The 12,821-nt window shown below is 37.7% G+C and overlaps 1 protein-coding gene across 4 annotated transcripts in view; it reads right to left on the bottom strand.

Moving 5' to 3' along the window:
- Nucleotides 1–11,422, bottom strand: part of znf618 (zinc finger protein 618) — a 43,092-nt gene extending 31,670 nt beyond the window's left edge. For 3 of the 4 annotated variants that reach the window (XM_085413989.1, XM_085413991.1, XM_085413992.1), the window contains exons 1-2: nt 11,032–11,422; nt 1,105–1,423 (exon numbers count right to left, since the gene is read on the bottom strand). In XM_085413989.1, the coding sequence (XP_085270115.1) occupies nt 1,105–1,396 (292 nt within the window). In that variant the 5' untranslated portion in view covers nt 1,397–1,423; nt 11,032–11,422. The remainder of the gene's footprint in view (nt 1–1,104; nt 1,424–11,031) is intronic. The other variant, XM_085413990.1, reaches the window with a different exon arrangement.
- Nucleotides 11,423–12,821: the final 1,399 nt, after the last annotated feature.

Below are 12,821 nucleotides of genomic sequence, written 5' to 3'. Positions count from 1 at the left end.
CATTTCAAAAAGTACAAATATACATTTTCCCTAGCAACCACAAGTTGCCAGGGAGTTCCTGATAGGATGGCCTGTGTGACTGAGGTCTAACGTATGGTAGTCTTCTCCACCACCTAATATTTTCTTTTGCCTCCTTTTTTCCTTCTTAAATATTACCCTAAAACTCCAAACTAATTTTAACATTCTCTGAATTTAGATTTATCATACATAACATTTAGTGTGGTCTTTTACCTCTTTCTGCTGCCTATATAGGAATACAAATTTCAGCAAAGACTGATATTAGGGCTAGCCATCTTTAATTTCTACCCATTTATTTGCTTTATCAAAAATTCTCCATCATGCTCAGGTGCACCCTGAAAGTGTGATTATGTTTCAATTAAATGTTTGACAGTCACAACATCTGTACATGCCAACCAACCATGCATTTTATCCCTCGGCTAAAGGTGGAGATTTATTTTCAGTGCCATTTGTCTGTTAGCAAGAATACACAAAAACATCAGGATGAAGAGAAAAAAAAAACTTTAACTCAAAAGTGAATTTATACATCTCTAGTTTGTTGTGTCACTGAATTCTAACGTCTTATTTTGAAATCCTTAATATTCTTCTAAAGAAGTTGCCAGTTGTTGTAATAATCACAACCATCATCATGTGATTATTTCCAGTTTACAAATGTTTACAAAAGAATGAAGGGCAAACCTAAACAAAACTCAGACTACCTCTTTTTGTTGTCTTGTAGAATTTCCCTTGTACATGTATAGCTGTTGTACTTCCCTTGTACAATAGGTATGCATTTAAAGTGGTGTTATCAGAGCAGTTATGGCACTTGCTACCTTTACCACCTCAATATATGGAGGTCAAAGAAATTTGACTTACTTATATGAACATCTACAACACCAGTCAATGTTTTCTTAGGGGCCATTCGTGAATAACCTTGACTAACCAGTAAAGGGTTTATAAAATGTCAGACAGATGTTGATTTTTTTTTTTTAAGAATGTCATTTTTTGCTGTTTTCAACAGCCACGAAGTAACGTCAGGGTCATGAGACACCAGATATGACTGCTGTCACCAAATGCACAGACATGTCCATATGTACATTCACACACCTATGCACGAGTCTGTGCTCTTCGTTGGAGGAGGAGTACCAAGGGCAAACATACCCTCGGACTGAGCTCGACGGGATCCACCGCCACTTGCTCCCCCATTTCCTCCAATGACAACACAGATCTCAGCAGGATTGGGATCACTGACTTTCCCGTTGCTCGTCTCTGACGTCCCAGGCTCCTTCTTTACGGTGACAGGTGGTGAACTAGTAGCCTTCTTCGCTGGGGCATCTGTGGCTGCGCTCCCACCCTCTGCCTGCTCCTTTCCAGGATTGGGTGACTCTTGTGCACTCATGACTCCACCTCCTCTGAGCCTGTTTTCCTGTATGAGGAACAGAAACAGAGAGACAAAGAATTTACTGCCCCAAAGGAATATACACGCCTTATTGTGGTATGACCTTAAGCCCAATATATAGTATCAAAGCGTGGCACCAGCTCAGCCAGGTTCAGCTTAAATGTGTTGTTTTCAAGAAACCATGGCAACATACTCAATATAAAACAAAAGCTGACTGGATGTCAGATTTTATTTGATTAAGCGTAGAAGAAAAATCTGCCCAAAATAAATCACATTTGGCAAATACACAACTCAAAAAAAGACCCGAACTATGAAAACCACTCATCTTCTAAAAACAGTCAAGAGCTGCATTAACTCCAGGGTATAGGAGACATTACAGATAATATTTCAGTGGCAGTGAAATTTTAAGAATGGAAAACACAGTCCATTTTAACACAAAGTGGCTTAACTGATCATAAGTGACCTTTGAAGGCATAAATTCTGCAGCCTTGTGGCACTGAAATGCTCTAATTTCAAAAATATCTAAATTGCACAACTTGCCACTTCAGCACATCGCCATAAAAGGCCTTGTCAAGAGAATGTGCTCCAAATGCAACCAAGCAAAACAGAGTTATGCCAGGATGAGTGATATTATGGAAAGAGGGAAAATTGGTCTTCTAATAATAGCACACCGATGCAGCAACAACAAGCCTTTTCATAGATGAAATACACCTTTCTTTGGAAATGACACACTACTGACAAGCTTCAGCAAACAGACCTATGAACTGGCAAGAAAACATCTGAGGTTTGCAGTTCAGATAGTAAACCATCAACCATCATTTAATTAATAAATGAGTAAATAATCAGTCCCATTATCAAACTATAAGATTACCCTTGAGCTTACTTGTTCTATCAATATCCTACAATCCTTTTATAAAACAAGCTGTATTTGTAAATATAGCTTTTTGGTTTAACTATTTAAAGGCTTGTTAGGGGCCGATAATACAGGTCAACAACAAAGAATTTTATTATATTATGGTTAGTTTTCATTTTTGTCAGCGGTGAGGTTCTGCAACTTTCAGGAATCGTAGTAAACCCATTTTACACATTTCTTTCAGATTTTTCCAAGTCTTACTATTAAACTGGGAAGATTGCTGTCACTCAGTTGGGAATAGTTCAGTTTCTTGTAAAGTGGGGCTCTATAGGGCTCTGATCTACAGTACAGTTAATATGTTACCTACAATAGACAGCAATAGGAACGCCCCCACGACGACAGGAGCACCCACTGACACAGAAAGTAAAGCCATGTAATGCCGTGGACAAAATCAGCAGCAAAACGCACATTAGCCAAGTGTAAGCCATATATAGAGCATTTGTAGACTAAATACTGGTTAATTTACCACTTCATTAATTTATTCTGTATGTTAAAATTCAAAAGTCTACACCAAAAATACATTAATTCACAATAAGCAAGAGTTTTAAAAAAATGATATATGCCTATCGGTACAGACTAGCAGCATTGAAAAGAACAATTTCTGTCTTTGCAAGTTGTTGCCTATACTGTACACAGACTGCATATAAAACAAGGACGTGATCTAACAAGCCAGGTCATTAGAGCTGGTGACTCACAGCAAATTATTAGAACCTCTATAGGAAGCCGAAAGGCTGACCTTATGGGATCTGGTGTTATCTTTGCTACTTAAGTGTGTCGTGTCATCCCATCAAAAAATTTAAGCTTTCAAAAAACAGCTGTGGACACACTATATGAAAGGAATTTATTTGTCAACACTCCCAACTGCTAAAGGGACTGTGGCAATAAACAACAAAAACCAAGAGCCACATGAAAGTCAATGTGTAGAGGAAGTCACAATGGGACCTTCCAAAGTCTGGTGGTCCTCTTTGTTAGTGAACCGTGTGGTGTGATGTCAAGAGCTACAGAACTTTCTAAGGCATTTATACAAAGCAAATTCGTGGGTGCATTCAAATCTGCCAAAGGATTTAATTTACTAATGCCTCTGTGAGAAACTTCAAACAACTCAAATTTTTCCAAGACTGGCCAGTAAAATGTATTCAGTCCACCAGCACATATATTAATGTCTATATTAATTCTACAAGCATAAGAAACTCAGAACATTCAGAAGAGCCAAGCTGTGTGTGAATTTCTAAAGTGGCTGACCACTGTAGTTTCATTCAAAATATGAGATACAACAGCAGAAGCTGCTAAAAATATTGTTCTGACTCAAAGGTTTCAGAAGGTGTTGCATATAGGACTGCATAGCTAAAGAGCAGTCGGGAGACATCATGTGAACCACAAAAAGCACCTATAAGAGGCATGCGATTCCAAGAACTGGTCCCCATGTGATTCCCAGAACTGATCCCCAGAGCATTGAAAGAAGGTGGCTGAATCAGACGAATTACATTTTCACCATTTAGACATTTTGGTGTTTGAGTGACATTAATCTGAGGAACTACAGGAAGAAGGTAAACCAGAAGAGGTAGTGTCATGTCAATGTTACTTTGACACATACCGTCTGAATTCAGAACAGCCTAATTGCTCAGGCCTCGCTTATCATGACTATGATCATTCTCACACAGCAAAACACGTCCAGGAACTATTCTAGGATGACAAAGAGTGGTGGTTTTTGACTTTGACCCAAAGTTCCCAGATCTCAAAGGGACTGACTCTCAAAGTGAAATGTGAGGTATGCTAATTTATGGAAAACCCAACTAACAAATAGAGGAAATAAGATCTGCTGTTCTACAGAACACCTTCAGAGGTCTGGGTAAAATCTATGCATCGAAAGCACAGAAATCAGAGCAGCTTAGGTGGGAAACCTACGGATTATTAGGAAGGATGATTTGTTTAGAAGTAATGTACAGACAGACGAATCAAACACAGTTTTACAATAACACGAAACATGTTTGGGACAGACAAAAAACAGCTGGTTCTGTACAGCGACTGTACAGCATAATAGTGAAAATATTATGGTTTGGAAATGCTTTCCTGTTTTGGGACAGGGCAACATGCAGTCATTAATTCAAGTATGGACTACACCTTAAAAGAAAAGTGAGGCCATCTGTGCAAGGGTTAAAGATGAAACAGAAGTGAACCTAACAAGAGGATAATGATCCATAGCATACTAGAAAAGCACAGAGGAAGAGGTCAGAAAGAAAAAAAAAAGGACATGCTATGGTATGACCAAATCAAAGCAATCGCTCTTTACATTGCATGGAAATTTGAAATGGGCAGTAACTAAAATATTTTTAGCAAGTGGATGTCAGGGACCAGTGGAAAGTCAGGACAATTACTTACATTGAGGGCACAATAGTAGCTTCTTAAGCCACAGAAGCATGACACTGACATCTATATTTTCGTTAACTATAAGTTTATTTCCCTGACATGATGTTTTGTCGGTGGGCAGATTGCAGGGATGCTAATGACAGGGCACTGGGTATTTAGCTGTCTTGTATCTTCCCTGCTGTACTGTTGGCATCACATTTGATACATGAGCTTTAGAACTTCCTACATCATCAGTACAGTGTCTTTCCCCCGGAAAAATCAAAATAAATTGCACAACGCATCTTTATGCAATAAATTGGAAAAACAAAATGCAAATATGACACTCATATATGCAAATTAATATTTAATTAATGTAACAAATATATGCCAGAAGGTTCAACAAACACTCCATTTTCAAAGAAATATAATTTTCTGGCAATTATTTAATGAATTTGTCTTTAAAGGGAAATAAGTTCTTTATTTTAAGTAATAAGAGAAAAATGTTTAGCCTTTCTTTGAAAAACTTCATTGGCTGGATAAAGTTAAAACCTACACAAATGGTGGTGACAGAATTTATTTTCTGTTCAGTTTATATTCTTCCAAGTCACAACATATGTATTTAACATCAACTGCCTTTCACCATGTGCTTGGCCACAGTGGAGAGGAAAAATACCCTTTTAACATGAAGGTCCCACATTTTACACTATCAGGACAAAAACCAAGCCTTCAAATCCACAAAGTCCAGAAAACAGTACAGTAGAGTTACAGTAGCATCTGAAATGGAAGATGTGGAGAATCACAAGGACTCCTCCTGAAGCTGAAGACCAGTCAAAGTGATAGCTAGAAAAGGTCATTTTTACACAGCTTCAAACATCATCTGCAGAGATGGGATAACCTTCAGGAAGGACGACCATGTCAGCAGCACATCAATCACAGCTATACGGTGAGGTAAAGCCACCCAGAAATAAAATGGTCTATGACAGCCCAGTTTGCCAAATGGCATTTAAAAGAAGCACGAGAGGAAGATACAATTACTGCCTGGTGGTTGTATCCCTCTGACAACAAGTCAAAGTGTGTTTTCCAACCATGTCCAGACTTGACAACTGACCTTTTAGATATAAAGATTTATCTCATTATTTTATCGCATTAGGCATTAATGTGAAATTTTGTCGGCACTAATGTATGAATTCTTCACTTCTGTTCTAAGATCAGTGATACTGATCTTTTTTGGCCATTAAATTGTAAATCAGTCATTCCTTGAGTCCAAGTAGGCATTTGGACCAGATGAAATGAAATTCCTTTTAGACATTATTTCTACTGTCTATTCACAAGAATGGAATGGATGTGACACGAAAGTAACCTTGACCTCTAGCTACCAAAATTTCATCAAGTCATCCTTTAGTTCAAGTGACTGTTTCTGCCCAGTTTGAAGAAACTGATCCTCAAGATTGTGTGTCCACAAGAATGAGACGGACAGAAAACCTAAAAACTAAATGATTCTGGTGAGCACAAAAATAAATGTTGGGAAAGAAATTCAAACTCTTGGATGAATTCAGAATAGGTCTCTTTCAAGTAACCCTATCAAAGGCCAGATTCACACAAACTTCTCTCCTCCGACTGTGTGAAAATGGAGAGACGCAGTGAAGAAAACTAAATGCTGCCAGACAGGCTACTGACATAACGCTATGATTTCTTCTCAGAAATATTTCAGTTTAGCTTCTATTAAATAAATCATTTTAACTTATTAAAATTCATTTTACAACACAATCAAATAGGCAACAGATGAAGAGGTTTGAAAACTACTAAATTCATTATATGAATGGAATTGTTGATTCGTCTATCCAAAGAGAGAGAGAGAAAAAACTCCCAAAATAGTCAAAATTAAGCACAAGTTAATGTACAAGTTCACATACTATCCAAACATTGGTTATGTATTTACAGCTGCAGGCCTTTCTAACAGTGGGTGGCCACATAAAATCATAGAGCTAATAGTTAACTGGCATTTAATAAAATCTCAATTGTTATTAGTTCAACCAGCTACTATTTCTGTTGCTTACTCGAGAGGGGAGCCATATTTATCATCTAGTAAACTAACTGGATACATCCCTAACTAATTACTTTTTAGATTGAGTTAGGCGGCTTTTAGGAACCCCATAACCCCTAAGCTTGATACCTACATGACTGTATCTAAAAACGAATGCCATTACAACCAGCTAAGAGGGCTGCATTTGTAGCTTTATTGTCAGGGACTTGTGGAAAACACACTTTCAAGGGAAGTCTGTTGGCACAGTTTGTTCAAAGTAAATAAACGGCTAACAACAACAAAAATCAAGTCTTGCTGATTGACATCATTTTTAATTTTATAACAAAAGTGTATTTTTTTTCTTTATTGAGTTGAATACTGACTGATAATGACTGCCTCTTGACTGAGATTGGTTTACCTTGCTGTGGTGGAAATTAAGATGTGATCAGCTAAAATAAAGATTGTGAAATTAAATGTAACCGACTTTTGTCATCTGCAATTAAATGAATCGATGGCAAGTACACATCTATTATTAGATCAATCCCTCAGTCATGCATGTAATATTTATGTGCAGCATTTTTAATGCAAACCCTGAATATATAAAATGCCTGTTGTGGCATGTTTTCTTCTAATTAAAAGTCAATATGCAAAATTAGCCATCTGGCCTTATGTTTCTGAGTTTCATCGTCTGAGGCTTCTGATATACTGTAACCTACATGGGCAGGACAAAATCTAAACCAGATGCACATCTCGTTGATGTTTCACACAGACAAAGCACCAACTAAACCAACTGAACTGAAAGGCAAATAGATCAGTTGCAGAAATGATCAAAATGCCATCTGGATGTCAAAAAATATAAAATAAAACTAAAGCACTGGTCCAACAGACAGGTTAAGTAAAAATTGATGTACTGTTTTGTGATTCAGCTTTAGCATTATGATTTGCCTCAGATTTCTTTTTAAAATGTCAATGAATAGAGATTAACCATACTACATTCATCTAGGCTACAAAAAACAAGGTTAGGCACAGAAGGAAAACATCTCTAGGACATACCTCTGTTCAGAATTCACTACTTAGATGAGGTACTTAAAATAATTGGCCTATATTTGGGCAGTACAGTATCTGCCTCTGCACAGCAATGTAGCAAATCAATCACTGTGCTTGGTTAAAGCAAACAAATCTTGTGCTTCAAAACTGGGGAGATTTTCTTTGACGCATACCTTGCCTTTTTTTTTTGGCAAAAATCATTCTGCTCTGCATGTTAAGCAGACTGGAAGAGAGATTCCAAATATAAAATACAAATTTGTTTAAGGCCTATGAAAATGTTTCCACTCTGCAGGGATTAAAAATAGGAATCAGCTAAAATGGGGAATGGAGGGGGGGGGGGTCACTTCAATCACTGCTTTGACTGCCATGTTTGCATTATCCAGAGTAGACTCAGTGACCAAGAGCAAGGGTTGACCAAAAACCTGTTTCACACTAAAGGCTTTGCTTCCCTCGATTCTTTAATCAAAAGCAGAGTTTTCTGTCCTCTGTAATAAATGTCTTCCAAGATGGTGTATGACCAATGTTTTGAAAAAGCAATAATGCAGAGAAATGGATAACTCCCCCCCCCCCCTTACACATACACACACAGGATGCTCTGGAAAAAGAAACTGTGTCGTCTAGTAAAATTCCATCAGCATACACTAAAGAAAGAAAAAAAACCCATAAAAACCTTTTCAATCTATATGTTAATGCCACGAATTAAAATTTAATAACATGAGATATTGAAAAGCAGACTTGAATTATACAAAAATAAATCCTGAAAGATCAGGCCCCTAAAATTAGAAATTCAGGGCTGCATCCGGACTGCTGCTAAACCCTTGTAGGCTGGCAGATTAAATTTTTGATGAAAATCAAAATTACACTGCACACTGACGCAGGCGCAGCAAACCTGGCACTATTGTGATTTATGGATTCATTAAACCCACCAGAGTTTCACCCCTCCCCTTTTCACTCAAAGAAATGAGATTTGCTGTGCTGAAAATTTGTATTTTGAGAAAAGCTACTCAGGCTCGGCTCTACCTTCAGAAATGGTCAAAGAAGGAAGAAAAAAAGAGAGCGAGAGAGAGAGAGAGAGCTTCTGTGTATATAACCACTGCACGTAAACAGGCCTAATTTTCATTGCTGCAGCAATTGAACATCCCTATGCATTATTCATGAAACCAATAAGGTTCATTTTTACAAAGGAAGAGGCAGGAAAAATATGTGCAGAATGCACAGAATTTTTTTAATGCAGCACTCCAACCCCTGAAAAGCCAATCCCTGGAGACTAATTTAACTGAAGCCATTTTCAGACATTTTCAACATGCCACTAAGAAAACAGGAGAACATAAGGTGTTCTTAAAAATAGATGTGTGGCTTTGTTTGGTTTTTTTTAGATGCATCTGCAAGGAAAGAAATGGACATCAAAGAGAGACTCAGAGTAGCACTGCTTGCCCTTTGAATGGATAGTGAAACCTCTGTACCAAGTTAATGACAATCAGAGCAGCAAGTATACTTCAAACCCTGTAACCCACAGGCTGCGATATGATCCCTCACCATCTTGTGTTCATCAGAGCCTGAAGAGACAAGTTTCACCCCTCCATCCAAACTATTCGGCCTCAATGAAACGAAGCTTTTGTTCATCAAAAGTACTGACAGACCTGCATTCCTCCTACCTTAAAATGAGAACACTCCTAGAATCCAATCCTCAAAACATTTTTTCCCCTTTTTTGCAACAGTGCACCATTATTCTTGAGTATTTTATAGCTTATTACTTGGTCCTTTAGGTATTCTGCAAATAAAACATTGGCATCACTGAAGAAAGACAGCGATCCAACCCTATTAAACTCATGACACTGGTTGCCCCTCTTCAATTCTGTGCCTTAACTGGAACTCCTGCATTTTGATTAGACTTTTGCAGCAAAAGGTCAGAATTTACACCCAGATTTTGCATACCACCCATACAATTTCCGCCAGCTCGCTGAATCGAATGAATGCAGATTTGAAGGTCAGCATTAAAATTACCCACAGCAAAATGGCCTCTGCAGTTTCCCTTACATTAAAAGGAAGAAAAAAAAGCAAGCCACGCAGGATGGGAAACTGTTTGGCGTCTGCAGGATTAATATAAACAGTAGAGGCATTGGTTGTGATTGTTTTTCCTGCCCTCAAATTATGCTGACATGCTCTTTTCTTCTTCCAGTGCTGTTCAGTTCACTATGGATAGCTATTTTCCCCCTCACTCACACATTTCTAGTCTTTAGAAATAGTAGTACAAATTGTACCTCATTATTAAATCACACTTGCAAGGAACTAAAAAACACAAATAAAAATAAACCAAAGGAAATAGCAGAAGTAGAGTTGGTGGGTACTTGTGTGCAAAATTTCTTAAATGGCAACTTGAATGCAAGAAAAGACAGCACAGCAGGAAAAAAAAGTATTTAAAAAGGACTGTTTTGCAGAAATTAAACACTAAACGCGTTGCCCGTTTCATCTTAATGTGACTCAATCACACACTAATCCCTTCTGTTGATTTCAAGAGCATGTAATCGCTCGCCTCCGTTTGGATAAACTAACACACAATTCAATAAACAACACTCACATCTAGTCTCGTTACAATTTCTAATTTCCCAAAATGACTGCCTACAGGTGGCGCCAACAGCACCCGGTTTCCAACCCCCCTCCTCCTCCCATCTTCCAAAAAAATAGGAATAAAAAAAAAAGTCGAAATGTATTTTGACATGACGACACTTTGGCGTTTTATCTTCATTATCTAACGGCGAACAGCGAGACGTCAAATGCGACACAAAAGTAACGCCGGCGTTAAGCAGTGCCAGGAAAGCAACTCTGAAGCTCTGCTCAAATTTGCAGGAAAAAATTCACAAAACATGGCTGCAGGAGGTTTTTGTGTTTCAGATTGTTCCTCCCCTCATCGTCCTTCATGTTGCCACTATCGCCCGGTTCCCCCCCTTCGCTCTACCCGAATAAACTGTGTTTTAAACATGGGTGGCGTACACATATATGCGAGCGAACTGGGTGTACACACGGCTAAGCAGCAGTTCAACAGAAACTTCATTGCTAAAATTTAGTCCTCCCCCCCAAAAAGGGGGAAAAAAAAGAAAAAAAAAAACATCAACAGATTAGGTCTATTTCTGATGGCTTCACAGCTTGCACCCGGTTTAATGCCAGGCAGCTATCGTTTGCTAATGTGGAGGGAGCCGAAACTTAACACTCGCTACTGAAATTTCTAAAAAAAAAAAAAAGAAAAAAAATTACATTTCTGAATTAACTGAGGATTTAAAAAAAATAGAAAACAGCGGTTTGACATACCTCCAAAAACGATGTAGCTCATGCGAAACAGGCTGGCGCTCCAGAAATCTTCCCTCCCCGACCAGAGGTGACTGCACAACTGCTTCCTCAAAAAAAAAAATTGTGAATTAGTTATGAGAAATTCAAAATGATAAAAAAAAAAAAATCACCTCCGCGTTTTTCTGCCCCCTCCGCGATTCGCTGCGTTACATTTTAGTAAAGTGTAATGGCGTAATGAGTCGTGAATTTGCCGAGCTTTGGTCGGTCCGTGCAAGCTCTCGGTTTCTGCCTTGCACAGGGGGGTTTGTGTTGCGGTTCCTCCTGTGGAAATTTTCGTCCGCCATATACAAGGGCAGATTCCGAAATTGCAGTACCGGCCTGTATATTAGCCCACATGAAAAAAAAGTGAAAAAAAAGAAAAGAAAAAAAAGTCTGGGAAGAAGACAGAAAAAAAATGTTGGTCGACTGTGAAGTTACACGGGGAAAAGCGACTGGAAATTACGCAGAGGAAAATATTCTCACTTCAGAATAAGTTTTATAACAGCAGACGCCTTGTGATGTTGAACTGTGTAATAATTGCTTTATTTGCAGAATTATCTTACAATTATTTATGTGTCTATAACCTAACTTAACTTAACTATAACTCACATAAATGATCCAATTTCCAGATGCTTGAATTAATATTAATAGATAGAAAAGTTGGAGCTATTCATTGCACGTCTTTCCCCCTCCCTTTTCTTAAAGCTATAAAGATGCTGATTGTTTAACGCACGCAGTTAAGCAAAAAAATAAATAAAAAATCAAAGTCAGTATTGACAAACAATCACAGCAAGGGTCAGTAATTTTCACCAAATCCTCCACGTTTGCTGCAGTGTCTCAGCAAGGTTTGTTTAGAGTATTTGTAAAGAGAAAGCTTTTGGTTGGCCAACATTTTTTTGTTCTCAAAACCTTGCTCTGAGAATTATTCTTTTTTTTTTCCTTTTTAAATTGTTTAGTTTTGTTTCCAGAAACAAAGTATTTGGCCCAAGAACCGGTCTATGCTGTCAACTCATGGTAGTTTAATACATTTGTCATGTAGATATGTGCTGTAAACGTGGGGTTGAGTTTTTAGAACTAGATAAGAATTCAAAATACACAGTACTAGCCTCGGTGTTATACTACTACTACTACTACTACAACTAATAATAATAATAATAATAATAATAATAATAATAACACGTTCAAACCATTTTAAGGAATAACTGAATGTTTCTTTTTGGTCAAGTTTGACAGAAGATAAATACTATACAAAATATGTTATCTATTATTATCCATTATTAATGAATCTGCCTATGTGGGGTTGTTTGTTTTCTACAGTGATATAATTGATCAAGAAGGTGACTTATTATTTAAATGTAAACCCAAAAGTCAGATTCTAAAAGATATAATTAAACATATGATGAAAAAAGTTGTTGTTGTTTTTTAAAGAAAATAAACCTGCTGATATTACAAATCCACTTGCAAAGAAGGAGATGAAAAACATCTCCCAGACAACAGTGAGGGATCAACCAGAAATATAAAGTTACTGCATTTATGTTATAAAAATCTGAAAATCTGTGTAAAAGGGGTGCAGAACTTTGCAGGAGGTTTGCAGGTGTCTGAACACCTGCCCAGGCATTCTCTTTTACAGCAATGTGGCAAACAAAAAGCAAGAGTGCTTCGGAAGTTCCAAAAGATTCATGATGGATGGATTGAAAGTGGGTTGCTGGGGCTGTGGGGGGGTGTTAAATTCTAACCATTTTGCATGTCAGCAGAAAAATCGTTTCCCTATG

This window comes from Rhamphochromis longiceps, linkage group LG7 (assembly GCF_057381845.1).
Source record: "Rhamphochromis longiceps isolate RC_006_pf linkage group LG7, R_longiceps_female_GT1.1, whole genome shotgun sequence".
Classification (NCBI taxonomy): domain Eukaryota; kingdom Metazoa; phylum Chordata; class Actinopteri; order Cichliformes; family Cichlidae; genus Rhamphochromis; species Rhamphochromis longiceps.
The sequence above is the reverse complement of the archived record's forward strand: the minus strand, read 5'-3'. Positions and strand labels throughout refer to the sequence as shown.